The 24594-nt window shown below is 43.2% G+C and overlaps 1 protein-coding gene across 1 annotated transcript; it reads right to left on the bottom strand.

Moving 5' to 3' along the window:
- Positions 1-719: 719 nt before the first annotated feature.
- Positions 720-24386, bottom strand: ILF3 (interleukin enhancer binding factor 3). The gene is given in 21 exon segments (XM_075858993.1): positions 720-1101; positions 1979-2098; positions 3267-3368; positions 3370-3695; positions 7180-7239; positions 7427-7562; positions 7638-7811; positions 10067-10204; positions 10277-10420; positions 10510-10709; positions 11777-11887; positions 12085-12196; positions 12955-13052; positions 13196-13307; positions 15216-15311; positions 15714-15805; positions 17054-17201; positions 17286-17472; positions 17615-17844; positions 17931-17998; positions 24253-24386. Coding segments are annotated over 20 exon segments (2706 nt in total). The 5' UTR covers positions 17934-17998; positions 24253-24386; the 3' UTR covers positions 720-984.
- Positions 24387-24594: the final 208 nt, after the last annotated feature.

Genomic DNA, 24594 nt, shown 5'->3' with positions numbered 1-24594 from the left:
AAGATCTTTTTTTAGTTTAATATATATTATGAAATCTTGAGTATAATAGATTGGCAAGAAATATATTTATATAGGTAATATATTCCATACATTGCAGACCAGGAGGCTGTTGTCTGGCCTCTGGATGTCATCACAAGCATCAACCAACCACAATTGCATGTGCTACAAACCCCATGAACGTGGCGATGACCCGCTGATCGGCAACAGTGGAGTGTCATGTTGGGAACAGCTGACGTCACCGACACAGTCACTTAGACTTCTTGTCAGAGTGACGATCAGGAGGCTGGTCCCGATTGGCAGAAACGGAGGCCATTTCTTTGCCTCCGGTCTCACTGCTAGCCATCTGCAAACCTCATGATTTCATTGTGAGGTCTGCCGATGTGCTGGAAACACCAAAAATGCAGCGATCACAAGCAGTTGCCTTATTTAAAGGGTTAATTGCAGAAAACAGCGGAAGTGAGCCGCTGACCGGCAACAGTGGAGTGTCAGCTGTCTGGGACAGTGTGCACCGGGAACCGCGCAGTAACTGTACGACCTCGTGCGCTAATACACTGGCCACCAGGACGTACAATTGCGTCGTGGTGCGCCTACGGGTTAAAGTTGGACAACCTTGTAGTCTTCAGCTGTTCAGCAACTACAATCCCAGGTCTAAAGTGCGCAGATAGAGGCAGCCATGTACAACTTCCCTAATGCAGTAAACAGAATCAGAGACTTGAAACTAGTTTAAATTTTTTTTTTTATTTTTTACCATGTTTCGGCTCACTTCAGATAACGCCTGAATGAAACGAGACATACCAAAAACCTTTTTTGACACATCCCACGGTCTTAAAATAAAATCTTCACTTATAAAACAGGAACAAAAACAAAATATGCAACATGAAGTTGAAAACACTAACGCATTAAAATACATAAAGCTTGTTAAGTCACTTCACAGAATATGGGGTAGGGGGCAGCTAAGAGGGAGAGTCTATCTGTACTGGTAATTCATGCTGTGATCTGCATTCCTGCCATAGTTGCCAGTGCCTCCTTGGGGTTGCTGATAAGAGCTGGGAGCGGTGTAGTTCTGCGCAGCACCCTGGTTGTAACTGGACTGTGTGTATCCTAATTGGAAAGAAATGCATTATTAGAGAGGACCTTCATATCGGTTACACTAAAGAGATCAATTAACATAGCGCTTTGTCCGTTTCAGAAATGGCCACATAATTGAAGATCACGCTGAGAAGGATTCAAGCAGTGCTGCCAAATTGTATAATTTCTGAAGGCAATGGGTGGCCTAGAAATCTTTCAAACATACAGATCCGTCGGCACCAAATTAGAAGATGCAGTTAGCCAAATGCCATGTGAAATAATGAAGCATGGATTTGTTCAGTGAGATAGTGAGGGCTTGCTGCATAAGGGTTGTACAGCTCAGTGGGGGTAACAAAACTAGATGCAGTAATCCCTCCAGCAGTGGCTGCAGACATATTTAGCAGTCAACCTTACGGCTATGTGAAAAGAATGGCCAGCCCTCTTAGAAAAGCTTTGCTGGTCAGGCATAATTTTTTTTTGGGGGGGGGGGGGGGGATAACCCAACCAGCAGCAGGGTAAATGTAGTATTAAGGTATGTACACACTGTTTTCATGCGTGTTGCGTGGAGTTTACACCTCTAAAAAAACGTAAGCAGAAAGCCTGCAAACATCTGCCCATGGATTTGTGGGAAATATGGCGTTATGTTCAGACAGGGTGTTTTTTTTACGCCTCATTTTCAAAAATCTGCACGTAAAAAGCCACCCACGAAAAAGCCGCTTCCCTTGAAAACCGCACCGTATTTTCAGAGGTTTTTGATTTTGCTTGTGCACATACCCTTACAGGTACTATTAGAGTCCATCAGACGAGACGCCCCACTACAACATCCATATGCTTTAGTAGTGACTACGAACAGATTGTTCATTGGTCAAAGATCATGATTAATCACTAGAGATTTATGAAAAATCCTTACCTTGGTATGAGGAGGCGTTGTTGGCACCACCATAGGTTGCTCCTGCGTTGTAGCCTCCAGTGCTTGGAGCAGTGTATGAATTGCCACCTCTACCCCCAGTGCCTTCACCACTGGCATAACCTGGGAAAGAAAAAAGGGTAGGTGTATAAATACAGCAAGGGTTTGTTCAGAATTACAGCCAAACAAGAAGATTTAGAGAACATACTGCTGCAGACTTGGCCCAATGCGGATATGAGCAGGATTCAACGTACTCAAAGCAAGAAGAAGTTACACTTTAGTGACAAACGTCGATTTGCTGATGTCCTATATTTTATATGTTGTACATCCAGTTGGTCAGTGTAATCAGTTTTATTTTTTGTGTATGTACTATAGATTATTGTAAAAATGTTTTAAAGCTGGCTATGGTCTCAGTCTATCTGGAATAGTCACCTAAATCCCACGACTAGTAGAAACTGCAGCCAGATTTAGAGGAAACCAGAATTCCCACAAGCCTTACATTGATCACTTAAGCAGATTAAAAATGAACAAAAAAAACAATTCTCACGGGTTGTGTCTGGTATTGCAGCACTGCACGACTTGCTTTTCCATTAGGGTATGTTCACACGGCCTATTTACGGACGTAAATCGGGCGTTTCTGCCCCGAATTACGCCCGAAAATAGCGCCTCAATAGCGCTGACAAACATCTGCCCATGGAAAGCAATGGGCAGACGTTTGTCTGTTCACACGAGGCGTATATTTACGCGCCGCTGTCAAGACAGCGCGTAAATAGACGCCCGCGTCAAAGAAGTGACCTGTCACTTCTTTGGCCGTAATTGGAGCCGTTATTCATTGACTCCAATGAATAGCAGCGCTAATTACGCCCGTAATGGACGCGGCGTTCAAGCGCCTGCACATGCCGGTACGGCTGAAATTACGGGGATGTTTTCAGGCTGAAACATCCCCGTAATTTCAGCCGTAACGGACGCCCTCGTGTGAACATACCCTTAAAAGGACACGGCTTAATTCTTTGGTTAGGAAGCATTCTAGCCATATTTATATGGGGACTATCACACTTCACTACATACCAAGATGCTGCCGTTTTGAGTTTCTGAATAGCCCATATAAGAGAAGCTGTTCAGATGGAGATTGCTTCTGCATTCTAAAGCCTTTCAACCCGTGCTTTGGCAATGCATATACTATCAACCCTGCCTGGTTTGTGGGTTTTTGTCCCCCCTTCTTTCTCTGTCAATGTCAAAACACACTGGCGTCTCATTCTCCAAGCTTAGACCTGTGCTCTGCAAGTCTTACCTGAGGCTGCGCCACCACTGTAGGAGTTGGAGTAGGAGGGATAAGAGCCACCGCTGGCTCCCTGAGAGGCTTGGTTGTAGCCTCCCTTTTGCTTCTGTGGTGGTCCATAGCTTCCATACTGGCTCTGGTTGTAGCCCTGCTGAGATTGTGTCTGTTGTGGCTGGTACCCTTGGTTATAAGTTTGCTTGGGCTGGACACTTGTATGCTGCTGTACTGGGGTCTGCTGCGGTGGTGGTGGTTGCTGGGGCGGTTGCTGCGGTGGCGGTTGCTGCTGCTGCTGTTGTTGGGCAGCTGGTTGTTTCTTCACAAAAGGTTTAGAGGGAGCTGGTGCAGAGTAACCTTCCCCTTGGTAATACGAGCTGTAGCCACCAGAGCCGGCACCTCCACCCCCGGCATTACCAGAGCCACCTCCGTTGCTGTAGAACTGACCTGCAAAAAGTAAAAATGTGTCTGGTTAAAATTTCTGCAACTAGGAGGTAATGCAAATATATGTAAGCAACCTGTGAATTACAAGACGACTGTTTCTCCTTTTGATTGAGCTAGTGCGTGCATAGTAAATAAAAATATACTTACAGGCAATATAGTCCCCCAATTTAAATAGGAGATGCCCCTTTTTGGCTGGATCGTGGCCCGATTGTGCTGGTACTACAATCAGCACTCAAAAGCAGGAGGACTGCAGGTAAAACCCATCTGGATTGATGGGTTGTCTAAGAGTCATTGAATTACACGTGGACTAGTTTTTATGGGATTTTCTCTAACAAAATAGGTAATTCGTAAATGATCGTGGGGGTCAGACGCCGATCTGCTGCACCATCTTGCCTCCAGGCACTGGATTTTATGCAGTGGCCAGAGTCTGAAGCAGACTTCTCTGTAGACTGTACAGCGGCCTTGCTGCAAATCTGCTCCTATTCACAGTACGGCTGCTATACTGTGAGCTGAGCATCTGCTTTCAGCACAGACATCCAGTGTCCAGGGACAGCTGATCAGTGCTGGGCCCGGGTGTCGGACCCCCACCGATCAAATACAGATGACCTACACGGTGGATAGATCAGTATAAAAACTGCCCTGTGCAAGTCCTTTAAGAGTTGGCAGAAGAAAGTCAGTCACAATTTGCAGAAGCTTCTGGAGTTGCAGTTGCATCGGCCATAATCATTTGCTTCGATTTGTCAGGGGATATTTCTAACTATAGGAATTGCCCAAAGTAATAAAGTCCTTAAACCATGATTTATGAAAGCACAGATCCCCCCAGTTATATCTCTGCTTCCTTAGTATGGTATACACAGACCAGTCAAGGAATCTTCGGTTCAAAATATTAAACAAGCAGATACTCTATGGACCCACAGATCCTTCTTCACCCCGAAAAACATTTAAAAAAAAAAACAAAAAAAAACAAAACACCTATATAGAAAGTCGAAAACAGCGATCCATAGGTTGCCAATAAACTCTATAAAGGCACTAACTCAATGGCTGTGTAATAACCTCCTATAACCTTACCTATTCTGGTTACCTAATATTTGGCTCTCCGCATACCCAGTACTTTAAGAATATTTCTGGAAACCAAGTCAGTGGCAGAAACAAGGTTCCTACTCCCCAATTGTCCCATATTTATAAACAATGTTTAGAGTTAAAACACATCAGAATCCAAGCACCTACTGAATTAAATACCTGGTTTAAAGAAAAAAAAAAAACCCTGACACTCAATGGATCTGTTGCCACTACAGTATGTAACTAATGAAATTGGATTTAAATTGTATTCTTTGCGTAGTGACACTCCAAGTGTCAAGCGTAAAGGCCATTCAGTACCAGAAATGTTAATGCATCACCCAATTGGAGATATCACACGGCACTCTATTGTAATGACAAAGGTGAATTTCCACAGTAGTTTATACAAGATTTATTAAAACATTATGAACACGCAAAATAAAATTTGCAAATTCCGGACAATAAAAACTACCAAGTAGTAGGGGGGACCAAAAAAATAAAAAAATTAATTTGCCCTGGGGGTTTTCCAGTAATTACAGGGCAACATCCGATCATGAAGATAGAGGAATGACTGGCCGAGTGACACTTCAGCCACCGACTTGAATAAAGTTCCACTTGTGAAAATAATTCAACGCTCAAAATCGCACAATTTTACAATGCTGCAGGCTATGGTCTGTAAGCTTCAAGAGAACAGTCCCCAAAAAAAAAAACAAAAAAAAAACAGGGATGTAGAAAAACAACAAACAGCAGAGCTTTCATCTGGTGGAGCTCAAGACAGTCGGGAGTAAAGAGCCGGTGTGTGGGCTTTGAGAGGGTGGGTGCAATACGCTATAGATGGTCTAAGCAGATGCAAAATCATGATAACCGTAGCAGTCTGTGAAAAAGTCACCTACAAAAAGGGGGAGACAGCAGAGAGAAATAAAATTAGAATCCTCTGTAGATCGGCCATTGTGCCATAGATAATTTATGTTCTAAAAATTATTTTAGATTTCTCTGCTCCTGTCTCCCCACAAGAAAAGAAAAAAAAATCTTATGTGGGGGCTCCTCCAGGTGGTGTCGGGATGGGAGGAAGGTTTTTTTTTTTTCTTTTCTATATTCAACTTGGGAGCGTGAGGTTTCACACTAACCAAAGCAGAGAAATGTAAAAAAAAGGTCGGACAGAATTAACGCACATTATTACTGAAGAAACTTCTGCTCAGTAAAGTATACTCCTCAACCTCAAACTGGAGAAGCAGTCATTAGGAGGGCTGCCCCGGTACTTACTAGGATGCAGCTTATTGTCATCAGAAACCAGCAAGATCAGATCACAAGCATGTGATAAGCCAGCAAGACTTGTGGTTTCTGGTGAAGCGATAAACTGAATACTGATTCAGCCGAAAAATACATGACTGCTTCCACGATATGAAGGCAAAGGGTAGACTTTAAATGCCAACCAACACATAAGCTGCTTCTTATAGGATTTTTGTAGCACTTGTAAGACATGGATACAGTAACAAAAGCTTTATATGTCAAGTTTTATGCGGTTTTATTTGCACCATGAAGTCACATTGTGCACTAGAGAAGACAATAGGGTTAAATACAGAAGTGTAAACACCGTACATGGCAACCACATGAAACGTCACATATTAAAGAGGTTCTGTCAAAGTATGTCAAACAGTAAAAGCAGCTTATTTTAGCCAGTTTACCTTTAAACCAGTTCACATTTGCATATTTGGGTGCACCAAAATTCTGCCTTCGATATGCAAAGGGAAACTGAAGTTTAAATAATGTAGAAATAAACATTTGATGTAATAAAGTGCAGTAACATGTCTACTTTCTGGACAAATGTTAGCTTTGGACTAAACGACATGACAGAAGTGGCCTTTCCAGAAGGATTCCTGCCCTCTTGCATCAGAGGTGTAAATATAGCTGGCCTCTAGTAGTTCGAAAAAAAAAAAAAAAAAAGGAAGTATAAGAAAACTATAGTAGTTAAGTGAAACTACAGGAGTGATGCATCCTTGTTCCAGCCAATCTCGCTCATATATTGGTAAGGTCACCTGTGTGTCCGACAAAATCATGTTACCAGGTGAAAGGCCTGCTTTTGCTACCGACACCAACATGTGTATTCCAAGAAAAAAAAAAAAAAGGAGAAAGCATTGATCATGTCATTGCCCAATACCAACTACAAGTAAATGCCCATTTACGGAATATGGCATACACTAAAGATGCCAGCCGTCACTCACTCTTCATAGGAGGCAAATACAAGAAAGCACTTGAGATAGATATGCAACCAACTTCTGACCTGTGCTTTTAATGGTTTGATATACACAGCCAAGAATCTTGCACTAGGCATCGAATCGAGGCCCTGGAAGTGGATGTGCCTCACCATCCTGTTCTGGCTATACAACTTTCACATTTATAAAGTTTTGCGTTCACAACCGACAACACTTACTGTATCCAGCTGTTGCAGAAGTTTGATAGTTATAGTTTCCTCCATAGCCACCATAACCACCTAAAAAACAAGCAGGATTTTAAAAAAAGTGGGAAAGACAGATTGAGGATGACCGCTGCACTTGTTTTGATCGGATTGTATAGACCAGATATTAATTTATCTAGTGTTCTGTGCCAATTCTCTGGACTGCTCTAGATCATGGGTGTTTTTCTGAACACGTGGGCCCTTGACCTTACAATTCAATTACCTGAATTCATGTAGCCGTGATTGCCTCCGTAACCACGCCCCCTTCCTCTGCCACGATTCATTCCTCCTCTGCCACGACCACGCATGCCTTGGGGTGGTGGAACTTCACTGTACATCATCCCAAAGCCCTGATTATGCTGTGGATAGTGGTGGATTTTTAGTAAGGAAAATAAAAATAACAGAACAGAGCTTTAATTGAGACCACATCTTACTTTTCCTCCTCTGGAGCCACCCCTAGACATCATTGGGGGTCGCTTCTTCTTGGGAGCTTCTGTGTATGTAGTATAATCAGGAAAAAGTTTATCTAAAGCAGCCAGAGCAGCGTAGGCCTTTGCAACCTTCTTATTGGAGCCAGAGCCTTGGAATTTCACATTATCTACTTCAACCTTTGGGGATAAAATAAAAATTTGTATAATAAACTGCACAAAAAAAATAGCCCCACACAATGTTTTAGGATAACACCCCAATACGGCACCTAATCGTGCAGGCCACAATATTATTTTCACTCAATATGGAGGTACAGTAGTGCGCCATAAAAGTATATGGATGCATGCACGACAGCCATGCGCACGAGGCTTAAAGTGGTTATACAGTTATTTTTTTTATTTGTAGTGTAGATCATAGTTGTCTAATATCCATGTATTAGATATGCAAGCAGAATTTTATAGTGCATGGGGCCTCTGCCACAGTACAATGTTCTAGTCTAGGTTAGTCCCTGTGTAATGCATCCACAGGCTAAATGAATATGACTAGACATGGCACCAGTCATGTGACGACCACACACTGTTGGGGCAACATGGGCCATGTAAACAGAACGAATGGTGAAATGAAAACTATTGATTCACTGCCTGTATTCACGCTCTAGATGTATAATAACTGCATGTCTCTAGGTGATGTTGCCTGAGAGCTGCTACTCCGACATTATGAGATGCTGCTGTAGGTAGAACTACTTTACAACTTCTGCTCCTCATTCTACCATTTACCTGTCAGATACCTGGACAGTGTTAACTGCAGTCATGTGACCCCTGGCAGGTATCCTAATAGGTGCATTCAGACAAATCTGTCAGCGTAACCATTTTTATTTTGACAGACAACTTCATTGATAAGAAAGGTGGGCAGAATTTTTAACACATGTATTAGAAACCTGTATGATTTCCTTTGATCAATAAAATGTGGACAACCCCTTTAAGTCTAATACAAGCTATGCCTCCATTAAACCGTACCTGCACTATCAGTGAAGGACTATTATAGTGCAGAAGTGTGCACTAAGCTTTCTAATCACTTGTATTACTGATTTGGCTTCTAGCGGCAGCATGGCGAGTGTAACGTTCGTGCTGTGTCCGCTGCTCAGTGTCCTGCTCATCTCCTGTATGCAGAAAATCTGCCAGTGAACCATGGAAACTAGCAGGAGACTTTCTCCCACCGACTAGTTAGTAGCAGCACAGACAATACAGTCCATGCTGCTGCTAGAAGCTAAATCAGTAATACAAGTCATTACTAAACATAGTGCGGAAGTGTGCACTATAATAGTTCTTCACTGAAAGTGAAGGTATGCTTTAACCTATAGTTGAGTAGCCCCTTATGATATGATGGTGTTTAACAGCACAATACATTTCTGAGATCGTTATAGGGATGCATGATGCATCGAAACTTTGATGCGGTTTCGATACCGTGCACCCCCAAACTGTTCGATACGGTTTCATATATTTCGATACTAAGCTGTGCGCGCTGTCAGGATGATGTGGCCAGCGCTGCACTAATGTTCGGTCTTCAGTGCCACTGCTCATGGCGGGCGCACTGCAAAACACCCATGTTGTGTTCGGTGCCTGGGCCACCGCTCATTAGTGCAGCGCCGGCCACATCACCTCATGCTGACCACATGCGCGCACTTAATGTCAGGATCGAGGCAATGCCTGTTATACACAGCCAAAGGCCCACTGTATAGCTGTGGCGATCAGAGAAACCGCTTATCGCCGCTATTTCGCGGAATGTTGCGATCAAAGCTGACTGCAGCATTCAGGAGAAAGGGGGGGGGGGGGATGCCCCTGGATCGAGTCACATGGAATTCCTGTGATGCGATAAGGGTCATACCCTATATTCATTGAAGGACCCCAGGGCTGTCTTACCTAAAGTATGCCCTAACAGGAAATATGGTATGTCCTAACAACTGCCTGTGCACTATACGTACACGGGCTAATGTACTGGCATATATCTGATACATGCCAGTACATTAAAGTTTAAGTAAGAACAGAGTATTAAATATAAAACAAAAAAAAATATTTTTTTTTACAACAAACATTAAAATGAGTCTCAATACACAAAACACATATTTCCGTATTGGCAGCCGTAATAATCTGCACAACAATTTTTTTGCATCATTTATGAGGTGTACGCTGTAAAAATTAATAAAAGGTTTCACATGTGAGGTACGATGATTCACATTAACCCATTATGACTGAGAAACATAATGGGGATAATTACTTTTAATGTGAGGCACGTGGAGGTTAAATTCACCACCACACCACATCACATCACGGAAGTGGTTTTTCTCTGTTGGAGTATCGTTTTGGTATCGAAATACTACACAAAGTATCGGTATCGAAGTCCAAATTCTGGTATCGGGAAATCCCTAGATAGTTACCTCCATTACAAATTTCTTGTCATGGCTTCCACCAGTCTCAGATATGAGCTCATATTTCAGTCCACGTCTCTTTTCGTTAAGCTCCATGACTGGATTCTTTCCATGCTTTGTGAGTATAGGTCCTTGCTGTTTGGCACCCTAAAAGTATATGCCACTTAGTGTCCAAAATTAACAGTATTTTAAGGAACAAGTAATGCAGAAGAACCATACCTCTGTTTGGTCTGTAGGGGAAGCATTGTCCGCCTGTGCAGTGTCATTCTGAGCTGGAGTCTGGACTACTGGCTTCTGCTCGGTTTCTTCAGAGCCTTCCTCTTTTTCTTCAATTCCAGTAGGAAGTCCCATGTCTTGCAAAACCTAAAAAAAAAAAAAGTTAACAGGATCAATTATTCTCCTCATTTAGAGCGGTAGAAACGGATAGCCGAGGCATCACACCGTGCACATACCTTAACAGCGACATGAAGTTTAGCAGTCTTTTTGGAAGGTCCTGAGGCCTCAAAGGTCTTGTCATCTACTTCCACAGACATTGTGAAGACGGGAGCATGGACCGGTCCAGTCTGGGACAACAATTTGTACTGGAGGCCTGGTTTCAGCTGGTTTAATCTCATCAGGGCGTTCATGGCTTGTGGAGGTTCACTCTTCTCATCTGTAGAGAATTAAATCTATTTCTCAAATTCTCACTACTAAAGGAATGACTGAAATCACATCTACATCCAGGATTGGCCTTCTGAAGTTTGTTTTTTGGGCACTTGGGTCTGCCTGACATTTAAACAAATACAGGCCTACAAGCAGCACTACTTTATTAAAGGGTAATCTGAATAAGCGCTGAAATTTAGGGAGCTCCAGCTAGAGCTAACACTTCAAAGTTTTGTTCAGGCACAGCACTGCTGTACTGGTTTTATTTAAAAAAAAAGGGGTGTCCATCGGTTTTATTTTATCTTTTATAACCATGAAAAGAAAAAGGCATAACAGTACGAGTGGTTTAAAACTAAGGTGGATAGTGATCGAGCTATTCTCTTCTACAAGCCCATCTACTCATGGTGGCATTCAGTCATGGACCCATTTCCAAACCTTGCACAGATTAGTGCCAATAAGGCAGCCATAAGCAGTTTCTGTAACCCACAAAAGCAGTTCGACAGTTTGCCAAACCAGCAATTAAAGGGGAGAAAGTCAGAAAAACGGAAACCTGCTGTAATAGTGACGAACGGAAACCAGTACCAATGTTTGTCACCATTGAGATCAATGATGACGGAAACGGAAGCTGTGATTTCAGTTTAACTTTCCGTTGCGGGGTTCATCCGACTGAACTGCGGAACGGAAAGCCAACGCTGATGTGAAAAGGCCCTTATCCTGCCTGTGAAGGAGACTACTGCTAAGCGATCTCTACAGAACAGGAAGTATCAGTTTATTGTGAGGCTTAGAGTTCAGTGTGAAAACTTCAAGTGTTCAGGTTTAAAAAAAATAGGGCAAATGTAAAAAAAATTAAATATGTTTAACACAAAAACTCAGATTTTAACAATGGGTCATTTTCTGACAAAGCATTCCATTTAAAAAAAGGTATTCATTTTAACACCAAATTCCCTGCCCAGCAATAAAGCTAGTGAAGTCTGAACTGTATAAGCACTTCCCGAATTCTTGTGTCAAATATTAGGCCTGAGAGGTATGACTTTTTTTAAAGCTCTAATAGCACCCTGCCTAACACCCCTCAAATACCTTTCTTCTGAATCTTCTTTTTCTTCTTACTTGGCGATTTGTCCTCTCCGTCCTCCTCCATGGGTCTTTTCAGGGCTGGTATAACATAGGTGGTGCTGGGAGGAATCTGGACTGTAAAGTGCAAAAAAAAAGTGTGTAATATTACTTTTTTTTAGGCTAGTCTTATAAACCAATATAAAAGGCTGGAATCACATGCAATTGGAGCCACAGCCAGTTGACTCCGAAGCCATTAGTTACTTCCTGTTGGATCCACACCTGGCTTTAGCTCAAAAACTGTACATGGGATTCAACTCTGAGGACGGTCATACCTGTGTAGTCAATAGTAGGCTCTGGTTTTAACTTTTTAGGCAACTTTGAGGGTAGAGAGTCCATCCCCAAAACTTTGTGTAACTGACCAAATGCTGCAAGTCTGAGAGCATGCTGTAGAGGAAGATAAGCCACAGGTTAATAAAAAAAACAAAAAACACATTAGATATTAACACATTCTTCTGAAACTCACATGAACTAGAACAATGCAGAAGTTAGAGAACCTTTTACCTGCCCATACATGTGCAGCATGTAATGGGCAGGGCTGCAAAAACCCTGGGGCACTTAACATTTTCTTTCTACCTCCTCTGTTATTTAGATATCGGTGCCGTTCTATTTGGCGCCTGATATTTAAAATAACCCCCTAAACGGTCAATGGGGTGTGTAATGGCAAGGGGGCGTATTACTATGACTGACTGCCCAATCAGCTACGGACAGTGTTACAGCAAGAGCGAGGATAGAGCGCGCGCACGCTCTTCAGCTCTTGCACGGTCCGTAGCAGTAACACGCTCCTTCGCCAGACAACGTACAAGACTGATCTCTCGCAAGAGATCAGTCTTGTCCTTGTCTGCCGAGAGCTGGAGTGAGAGCGTGCGCACTCTCCTCTATCCTTGCTGTAACACAGTCCGTAGCTGATTGGACAGTGTCACTGTCCTAGTAACATGCCCCCTTGCCAGTTCAGGGGGTTATTTAAATATCAGGTGCCAAATAGAACAGCACCGATATCTTAAATAATGGAGGGTAGGAAAAAAAAATGCCAAGTGCCCCAGGGTTTGTGCAGCCCTGCCCATTACATGCTGCACATGAACGGGGAGGTGAAAAGTTCTCTTTAAAGACCGATCGTTTACCCAAAGACAGACTTCGTCTCATACCTGAGCGCTGTGGGTGATATCCTCCCTTTGTTGTCTTTCCAGGTGTGCGAGTGCATCTGTAGCTTCTTTTTCACAGGGATCGTGTAAGCCAGGGCCATCTGTCGACAAATAGCATTTGTTACAGCGATGGTCTATGCAGTTTTATGTCCAAGTCCAACTCAAATTACTCCATCTATGCATACCACGCTTCTAATTCATTAAATCAACTTCGGTGAGTGGACTGGGGCCACAATTCACTAACCTGGCATTAAAATTCCAGAGCTAAGGCATTCAAGGACTCTCCTGAAAGCTTCACCTGCTGCCATAGGTCTGTTGGCCGTTCCAATAGCCTTTTCGCAGAGCAACTCAAGAGGCTGAAAAGGACAGAAAACCATTTTAGAGTTAATCTATATAGCCTCCTGCCCACTGGAGTTAAATAAATAAAAATTATTTATTGGAAGAGAAAGAATAAAAAAAAAATAAATAAAAGTACACAAGCGTGTTCGGTCCGTGATGTACAGTCCACACATCAGCTGCATTTCCTGACTGAACACACTGCAGGGAGCCGGGCTCCTAGCATCATAGTTATCTATGATGCTAGGTGTCACTGACTCTGTGGAATTACTGTCCCGTACTGAAAACATGATTACAGTACGGGCAGTTGTCCTGCAGCGAGGCAGTGACTCCTAGCGTCGTAGATAACTAGGATGCTAGGAGCCCGGCTCCCTGCACTGTGTTTGGTACAGGAAATGCGGCAGACATATGGACCGTATATCACGGATCAAACACGCTCGTGTGTGGGAGGTCTTATAGTTTGTCAAAGGAAATAATAAAGTCGAATACAAGTTCTGTAAGACCTATCCAATAAAAGAACAGGCACATAAACAAAATGTACACTAAGGATTCTGTCCACTAGAGTGGAGAATTTCAAGTGGTGGTTTCAGTTTGACTTTCAGTTGCGGGGTTTACCCAACGGAAACCTCAGACGGAACGGAAAGCCAACGCTGATGTGAACAGGCCCTCACTTCATTCTCAAAACTAAATCTACCAAGAGGCCAATATCATATTACAATTTCCCGAGATCTCCTATTGATTACATTATCCCCACAACTGGAGCACATTCTTGGTTACAACACTATTCCACAAAGATATTATGGACAGTTTATACAGCGCATCGAGACTTCTTCCATCAGCATCTTACTGGGATATGGCGATGAAGACTGTCCATAGGGCCTTCATATCCCCAATGAGAAAAACTTTTCAGTGGGCAGAATTCCTCCTACATAAGCCTGCCCAAAATGTTCAGAGCGGACCTCTCCCTGTTTTTGGGGCTGCCCCATTACCCCCCAGTTCTGGCAGAGAGTTGAAGCCTTTGCATTACAACACTTAGTTAATTTTGCACCGCTCTGCCTTATTTGGACAATCTTTGGCATTTTGGACACAAGACACTCGTGGAAAAAAATAATAAATAGCTTTTCATAATTTCTAGTACACCCCGTAACACCATCCTGCAGGAATGGCTTTCGCCTCAGGCACCACCCATGAAATAGCTTTTGGAAAAGCTCTCCCATATTTTTAGGATGGAATGGGTGGAAGCTACGCTGCACAAAGATACAAGAGTTAAAAAAATTTATTTATGGGAATCATTTATTGCCACGCTCACACCCAGGATAAAACATAAACCTAACACCTGCCTTCAATATACCACGTTATCTTGACTAGCCGGCGATCCACCAATTACCCTCTGGTGGTGTAATTGCCTTAACTATACTACACTAGATGATTGAGCCTCATCCCTCACCTATAGGAGACATGCGCACCTTCATCTATAACCAAGTCCAGTCACCCCCTCCCTCCCCTTACCTACCTTAATGATTCGCATAACTAATCTGTTGTATAAGTTGGGAACATTTGTGTGTGATTCTAACTATTGTACCTTTCATACCTGGGTTTTCCTATTCTGATACTCTTGCTGTATGAGATGTCTAATTACGTACCCGATATGTAGATGTTCAACACCAATGTTGATTTAGGTCTTCCCTCCCTCTACTCCCCTTCCCTTGTTATTGGACTTTGTCAAAACCAAAAAAACACTTAAAAAAAAAAAGTCATTCCATATATAAAAAATATATATAATAAAAACTCGCCACATGGCAACTGATGCACTGAAGCCACATAACCAATACAATTTTGTAAACGGAAAATAGTAGTCATTTTAGTGAAACCACTTTATATTTGCCATGTTCACATGCAGCCCAAAAGGCCATCCAGCAGATACATACCCATCCTCTTAAAGGTTCCCAGGTTGGAACACGGGTGCATAAGTCTCGCAGTACACGGATAACAATAACGCAGGATTTAAGCCCATTTGCCCTAGCCTGGGACAAGGAGAATTACGGTTAGTAATCAAAGTTACACCATCACAAGCCAGAAAAAATAAAAAATAAAAATAATTAAGACATAGTGCTACTTTGTCAAGGGTAAATGTAAGCTATGTTTAAGGATAAGCCTTATGTATGTTACATTAGCAATTACAGTGTAGCTATGGCAGAATTACTCTTCGAACAAAGCAGCAACTAATATCTAAGCATAATGTATCCTTGTGAAAGGTGTATTTTCACGGTGCTCTTCAACAGCTGCCTGTGAGGTGACAGGAGCCAGTTCAGCACAGCTACTGCTCTGGTGTTTGCTAGTATCTGCTAAAACATGTGAGTTGCTTTAAACTAAAGAACAAAAATTACAAGTTACTACTTTGAAGACAGAAATAATAAAATGCAAACCTGGAACCACTTGGCGTGTCGGAGTGACGCCAATGCAGCAAGGCATTTCTGCCTGTCCAGAACGTCCGGAGGATCGCTGATTGATAGCGTTTCTATTCATGGATAAGAAGACAAGGCACGGTTTGACCAAGGGGTTGTCTGTCAGGTGGACAGGGGATGAGGCAGCTTCCAGAGGGCAGTGGGGCTTCTCTGTACTACTGCTTACATAAATACCCTAGTAAACTGAACTAACACAAGATCGGGCATCCCAAAGTCTCCCAAACACCCTGCGGCATCTGTAGTTATTATACTCAAGTCTAAAGACGGACATGCCCAATGCAATAAAGCAGCAGTCTGCATAGAATACCAGCAAAGGCTAGAATAGAATTGATGAAAAGCAGTTGTGATCAAGACTTTTAGAAAATTAAATTTTGTTTCACAGGAACATCACTTGTTTAACATACAGAAAACTCAATGACAGAATGCTGCTTTAATGCAAAAAGAGTGAAAGACGAGAGGAAAAAACAAAAAACAAAAAGAGAGAAGAAAGAATTCAACTGATGGCTGGCTCTACAGGAACTACACTAAACCTTCCACCCAGCTCGACTGCCCTGGCCACAGCCCATGACAGAGAGAGTCCTGTTGGTCAAAGGTCCAGCGTCCCTAAAAATCGACAAACTAGAAGTCTTGATACGTGATCAAATGTCAGAACCATATAGCAATATATATCATCAGAAGAACAACATGTTGGAACCAGTCTGTGCTGCAGCAAGACCACGTCATAAGACCAGTGTTTTAGATAAGGCTAGCTCATTTATTGGGTAAGTCTCCACAGAGGATTGATACTATATTCTCCATGAACAGTTAGTCTGCAGAGCCAGTCTACCTTTATCCAAAACGCAATTACTTGCTGGAATTAAACATGGTGAGTAAGTAGTCCCTTTCAAATAAAGGAGAGCCTTCAGATATTCTTGCTGCAACACATACAGCCCAATTAATGATAAAAAATATAAAACATGCAAAAGCTAGAAATAAAACTACAATTGAATACAGTGTTAAAGAGGCTTACAAATGAAACCTTAAAGGCCCTATTCACACTGTATGCAAGAGACTAATGGCCACATAAGGGCACCACTAAGTTACAACACATTTGACAGCAAGGCATAAAAAGGGAGAGTATTACAGTATATACTTGTCAGCCAATGCTGTTAAAAGTTCTAAATCAAACATTCAAGTGCTCAAAACTGATTATGTGGAAGGGTACAACACATTACATGGGACTGGAAAGGCAAGAGGGGTGATGGGCTTGACAGGGAGAAGGGGTAAGTGTTTGGTTACAGCCATTCCTCTACAATCCGTACCTCCGGCACTCAACTTCTCCACCTCCTCACGGACAAGAGTGGATGTCAAGCGGATGTTAAGAGTCAGCTGTGGCTCTTTGGTGTTCTTAATGACAATTGAAGCTTCTCGAATGTTGGGTAGCACGTCATATTTCTCCTCAGATACAGACTACAAGTGAATAAAGCAAAGGTTAGTTTACCAGCCTTCAGCATAGATACAGGCCCTATGTATTTAAGAAAAAGAAAGTCTTACTGCAAACTGTACAACAAGGTTGTCGGACACTTTCTTCAGGAGAGAGATGGTGGGCTTGTCCTTGCATAGAAGAACCAACTCCAGATCCAGATCCCCCTTCAAGAGAAGTCCTTTGGCAACGAGTCCCACCCTCATCACGCCACGAAGAGTCCTTGTAGAGTTCTCGCTGGTTTTCGAATCAGTGTTTCTGGAGAAAATAAAAAAAATAGGATAAAGTTCAATATCTGCCATACAACAAATCTAAAGCTGCTTCGGTTTCCAGTTGCCCCAATCAGAGCAGAGGATGCAGAGCAATTCCTGAGTAGAAGCACAATAAGAATGATATTTACCCTTCCTTGACCTCTTCTGTGGTTTCCGCTACAACTTCAGCTTCTGGTTGGGCAGAGTCTCCAGGCGGAACCTTTTCTTGCTGGTCAATCCAGTCAGACACTGCTTTTAGTGCCCTCTCTGTGTGAGACACCATGTTCTGGACAGCCTCCAGCTCCTCTTGAGTTGGATACACCACGGCGTGCTTAGCCATAACATGGCGGTCATCATTCAGAAAGATGCGCATGGGACGCTGGAAGGTTTTAAATAAGAAAAAAAAATTAGGCCAGATAGACACAACATCCTTACAACAGAACCATTGTCCCATTCCCTACTTACCATTGTTGCAGTCTTTGTGGCTGGGAAATACACACGTTAACAGGATCTTATCCAGGTAGCAAACAGCTCTGAAAAGATTAAAATACTCAATGTGAAAAATTCTCATAATCCTAATTCCATCGTATTAACACCAATGCTTTCCATTCTGAGATTAGACATTTATTCAAGACACTTGGCACATTCTGTAGCTTGAAGCAACCAACTCACATAAAAATAAGTTTCCCTGTGGCTATGCTATAAATGTACAATAGATGTGGTTCCCACCTCTGGGACCTGCACCCATCTCTTGAACAGGGGCCCACTGTACCCCATCCTACCTTGTCAGACCCCTGCTGCTCCCAAGCCGAGCTACATTGTTTCTGTAACTCCCATAGTAGGGAATGGGAGTTACAGAAATAGCATAGCATGGCGAACAGCATAGTTATGTCTATATAGGCTATGTACACATGTGAAGACCTTTTTTTTTTTTATAAATAGATCAGTCTTTGTTATTAAATGGAATTTAAGTGATGTTAAATGTGCTAGTTTACAGGTGGATCCTGCGTGTCTGCAGGACTGACAGACTCCGTGTAAAGCAAACTATATAGCTGTTCTGTATAGAGAATACAACACAGAAGTATCTCCAGAAGTTAAAGCGAAGCCTTCCCCTGCCCATATATGTGTGCAGCATGTAATGGGCAGGGCTTCACAATCTCACGTTACATTTTTTTCCTTTCCTCCTTTTATTTACATATGTGCCTTTATATTTGGCACCCGATATGTAAATAAGCCCCTGAACTGTCAATGGGGCGTTTCTATCTAAATAGCAAGGGGGCGTGGTCTCCGCTCTGACACTGTCCAATCAGCTAGACAGTCAGGGCAGCTTGCGCTGTGTTCCCTCCCACGAGAACACAGCGTGCTCTCTGCAGAACCACCAATCTGTTCTCGTGGGAGGGAACACAGCGCAAGTCCCCCTGACTGTCTGTAGCGGATTGGACAGTCTCAGAGCGGAGACATCACACCCCCTTGCTATTTAGATAGAAACACCCCATTGACAGTTCAGGGGCTTATTTACATATCGGGCGCCAAATATAACTGCACCGATATGTAAATAACAGAGGAAGAGAGGGAAAAAAAAAAAAAAGGTAGAGTGAGAGTGTTTGTGAAGCCCTGCCTATTACATGCTGCACATGTATGGATAGGTGAAGGGTTCTCATTGTAGATAGTTGATTAAAAATTCCTTTAAAGTTACACTAAATTAAACAAACAAAAACAGGGCTTCGGAAATGCTATGCAGTTTGCGCAACTCCCAACCTCGTAAGACAGTGAGCAAGGGATCAGAGTGCCTAGGACCGGCCAGACATTTATGGAATAGCCTGTGGATGTACCATGAATGTCCAAAATGGGAAAACCCCTTAAACACTTGGGTTTTTTTTAAGACCAAATACAAATTTGCGAAAACCAGGGAATGTAGTACAAGTAATGTAATATCCCCACTCCAATGGTCCGCTGGTCTTTGTCAGCTGTCCTGCAGTGATGCTGCAGACAGAACACTGGATGACGGCGAACAAAACCCGGCAAGATCGCCGGTACTGCAGGGCATATACTAGGCAAGAAATGTATCTTTATTATCGTAGAACATTTCTTGCCTTTGGAAAAGGTTTGGTCTCAGAAAACATTTAATATGTATATAAAAAAAATATTATTTATTATAATATATATTTTTCTTTTCTCATAACTAAGTGACTCAATGCCAGTGTTAATTGGATCTATTTAACTCAGGGAAGTTACTACAGAGCACCAACATTAATTCTAGCAATCAGCTTAGACCCTAGCACTAAACTGTCACTTATACAGCCAGAATACCCCTCTAGGATTTAGGTGGCCTGTTAAAGGAAGTGTCACTAAAGGGAAAAAAAAATTTTACATCACTTTGATTTGTGTTTTATTAAAAAAACTTATATTTATTTGTGTGTTTGTTTTACTTATTTTTACACTTTTTCTTCACTAGGGGGCTGCCATTTTTTTTCCCATTTCTGTATGTGTCGATTAACGACACATACAGACATGGAATACGGCAGCCACAGTCCCATAGTGAATGCGAACGGGGCCCGTTCCATCCACTATGGTGTACGCCGTCTGTGTGGGAACAGCGCATGCGCCGCTCCCACACAGTCCAAGTTGAACTGTGCGCCGTCCGGCACCATTTTCCTGTAGACCGGAAGTCGCGGCCGGACAATAAGATTACTACTTCAGGTCGCAGCTCCCGGATTTGTGCACTTGGAGCGGCGGTAGCGGACGGACCGGAGGGAGCGGCGGCGACTGGAGCAGGTAAGTTATTTCTGTGTATGTTCGTGTTTCAGTGTGTGTTTACTAGTGTATGTAAACCTACTACACTGTGTGTTAGCTCAAAAAATGGCGACACATAGTGTAGGAGGTTTAACCGTTCAATCCCCTCGTTTCTCCCGGCACTAGCCAGGATAAAGGAGGGGGGGATGCTGAGAGCTCACTAGAGCGAGTGAGTTTTCTCAAATTTTACAGCATAAAGCAATGTGGTTGCTTTACCACATGCAATGCTGCAATTTTGGGAATTGCTCCATCTAGTGACCAGTGCTGGGAAATATTATAAATTAGAATCTAATTTAGAATATTTCTTGACTCGTGAAAAAAAATAGAATGTTTAATCACCTACACACTAATTGTTAAACTAAAAAAAAAACAAAAAACATTTTTTTCTAGCGTCACATTCCCTTTAAGCTCATTTTGGTTCAAGAAGATGTGAGCCTTGTCTTATCACAATGTACTGAAACTCTATAGAAATGAAGAGCCATGCCCCAGCAAACCAAGCTGACGTGACATATTACAACTCTGCTGTGACCTCCAATGTGAACGTAAACTGGAAATAATACCCTGCAATATAAGGTGATTACCAGGACCAGATGCATTTACGTGTAGGACAATGAAGGTGAAGAAATTAATCTCCCAACTGGGGAGCCGAGCAACCTCCAGAGCTAGAAACAAACAAAACCCTAGAGAAGAGCACTCACCATAACGGCTGCAGATTTTAATGTGGAGAATCTTATAGAACCGCAATCACATGGAGGACATACATCTGCAGCGTACACTATATATGGCTGAACATCAACCTTAATTGCAACGTAAACCAGAAAAACATGGCAAAGAAAACTTAAATGTCCCTCGTGGGGAAACCCTTATGACATATCCACAGGATGTCAGCTAGGTGTGGGTCCCACCTAGCTCTGGAACGAGGCCCCTAAACCCTGTTCTAGCTTATTGTACTCCCGCTGACTGACGGCTACTTCCCGATTACATGGTTGGGAGATCCGGAGACGCATAACTCGCTGGCCTATGCCGATTCCTTAAAGGGAATGTGTTGCCAGAAAAACATGTTTTTTTTTTAAAAATTAAACATTTAGTGTGTGGGTGATTAAACATGGTTCACATTTTTTTTATTTTTTTCACGAGTCAGGAAATAGTCAGGAAATATTATAAATTAATTCTAATTTATAATACTACCCATTTTTGGTCACTAGATGGAGCTAGTTCCCAAAATTGCAGCATTGCAATATTGGGTTAAAAGCCCTCGCTCTAGTGAGCTCTCAGCATCCCCCCCTCCTTTATCCTGGCTAGTGCCGGGATAAACGAGGGGTTTGAAAGGTTTAACCTCCTACACTGTGTGTCGCCATTTTTTGAGGTAACCCACAGTGTAGTAGGTTTACATACAGTAGTAAACACACACAAACACTAACATACATTGAAATCTCTTACCTGCTCCTGCCGCCGCGGCTCCCTCCGGCCCGTCCGCTCCCTTTGCTGCCGCTGTTCCATGTGCACAAGTCCGGAAGCCGCGACCGGAAGTAGTAATATTACTGTCCGGCCGCGACTTCCGGTCCACAGGAAAATGGCGCCGGACGGCGCCAATTTCGAATAGGACTGTGTGGGAGCGGCGCATGCGCAGTTCCCACACAGACGCCGTACACGGCAGTCAATGGGACGGGAGCCGTTCGCAGTCCCTATGGGACTGTGGCTGCCGTACTCCATGTCTGTGTGTGTCGTTAATCGACACACAGAAATGGAACAAAAAATGGCAGCCCCCATAGGGAAGAAAAAAGTGTAATAAGAAACAGTAAAACACAAACACACAAATGAAAATAAACGTTTTTATTAAAGCACTAACATCTTTAACATATAAAAAAATTATTTGTGATGACACTATTCCTTTAACTCCCATAGTAGTGAATGGCTGTTACGGAAGCAGCACAAGCACGCGAGCTACACTGTTTTCTCCTTCATGGTCGGTAGCGGACCTATCGTAATGGAGAATGACTGGCAAGGTGGCTGTGCACGTCTCTCCATGTAGTTCTATGGGAGTTTTGGAAAGACGCGCACCCTGACAGATATTTATGGCATATTTTGTGGAGATGCCACAAATATCTGATGGTAATACCCCTTTAAGGCAAGCTGCGGATTCTCTAATTCTAGGAGTGATACATTAGCGCAGAGGATGGTCTGCACTGGATACACAACAGTAGCGCACGTCTGTCCTGAACGCTGGTTACAGTTTATCTGCAGTGACATTAAAGCAGTCTGAAGGCCATAAAAGAACAACGAACGGGAGACTCGGGCCAATAGCACAACCTGTAAGTCACACAATGGAGTGCACATAAAAGATACAGCCAATCACAGCCACTAATCGGAGGTGGAGAACAGTCTTTAAAAACCACTTACATCACTCCAAGTGTGTACAGCACCTCTAAGGACATAACAGGGACCCTACACCCAGTCATCACAGCGGAGACCTGTCCAGCGCTGTGAACCGCCACATACTATAGGCTAGAACTAGAGACACTGGCTGCGATCGCAGAGTCGCAATGCCTGCACCATAAGTAGCGGAACGTGACCTGCAAGTTGTCAAGACACGACTTTAGAAAGAAATCCAAACCGGTTGGATTTCATGCAATTGTCTCGGAGCAACTGTCAGATGGCATCGCAACCACATCCCAGCAATCGCCAGCCATGCAGTGGGTGCTGTGGCCAAGGTCACCATGTAGCCGTAGCCCTATACACACATGACTGACCTAAAAGTACAGTGTTACATGACCAGCAGCTAATAGGTGAGGATCGGTAAGTGGAGCAGAGAACTCGATGAACATCCCAAAACAACCCCACTAGTAACAAATAATCCCAATCAGAAACCAAACAAAAACTCCATGTGGCAGGAAACCAGCCGATCAGGACATACACGTGTAATCTTGGCCCAAAATTTCCAGCCTGGCCAAATCACATCTCCAGTAGACATGAGTTTGCCATCAGCCATTGCAAACAATAGATGACCTGGAGTACAGATGTAGCCCCCCCCCCCCCATTACATTGTGTTCCTAGTCAGATAAACTTCTGATCAGTGATCGTTTGTTAATGCCTGGCTGTTCCTGCAGCTCCGATTCACTATAAGGAGGGGGTGACTACACGTGTGCCCTCACTGAACCCCCCCCCCCCCCTTTAGGAGAGTCATCCCGATTCTTGAGACTAGAGGGCCGCAACAGACATACATACAGTAACCATCACACGATTATCAGTTATCCAACATTAGGAGCCCGATCTCCGGGACCCCACTAATGCCTAGAACAGGGATTGAGCACCTTTGATCCATTCTCCTCAGTCATTGCTGTATAGAAGAAACGCAGTCAACTGTATGTGAATGAGGAGTCGCAGCTCCAACGCATTGCAGGGCACCATCTTATACATCAGTGGGAAAGCCTCGTGTCTGCTGCACAAACAGGACGACACAGCAGATAGACAAGAGCACTAGGACGACCATTTTACACCTGAATCTTATGAACAAAATAAGGGTGCATGTCCCTTTAAGTGTGTTAAGACTGCACAACTGCAGCACGTGTAGGTTACATATGGAAACACGACGTGAAAAAGGTAGAGAAACTATCCCAATATAAAACGCAGCATTACACTTTCATCGTGTACAAGAGCCCCTGCAGCCTGAGGTAGAGACCCCGTACTGCTCCCTTCATTGGCCGCAATTTTATACAAGCCATAATAGGAAACACAGATTGCGGGTTTACCACGACTAAAATAATGAATTAACACAATAAACCGCGACCGTGGACAACAATACAAGCGAAACAAAACAAAATGGCGCCGGTCCCTCACAAGAGAAAATGGCGGCAGACATTTTACCAGCGTCTTAGATACGCTCCGAATACACAGAAATCTCATTACCGTGTTATATACTTTACTTTAAGTCGGGAACGAGTGAATTACCGATATAAAATACCGAAACAAACGCTTAAATAAAGTCCAGACTTACCCGGAGGTGTGCGGCCTGACTGCGCAGCTAAACGGTCCGCGGGAGGAGCTGTCGTGTGATTGGCTAATCCCACTCACGTGATTCCAACGACTGGCGCGAAATGATGGAAGCGCCCGGCAATGTGGGATAGAAAGGAAGCGTACGAGTGCAAGAGTATATATAGTGGAGTTTATGTCCCGCCTCTCGACGGTGACGTTCACAGTTTGTATTGGTAGATCAAAAATCTCAGTCGAGGCTTGGAACGCACGGACGTTGTGATTGGATGAGAGGATTGGCGATGATGGTCCTAAAATGGCGGCGTAATCACGTTGTAGCTAGGAGAACAATGAAGGCTCCATTGAG

The sequence above is a fragment of the Rhinoderma darwinii genome, chromosome 3, assembly GCF_050947455.1.
Source record: "Rhinoderma darwinii isolate aRhiDar2 chromosome 3, aRhiDar2.hap1, whole genome shotgun sequence".
NCBI classification, from domain to species: Eukaryota; Metazoa; Chordata; class Amphibia; order Anura; family Rhinodermatidae; genus Rhinoderma; species Rhinoderma darwinii.
The sequence above is the reverse complement of the archived record's forward strand: the minus strand, read 5'-3'. Positions and strand labels throughout refer to the sequence as shown.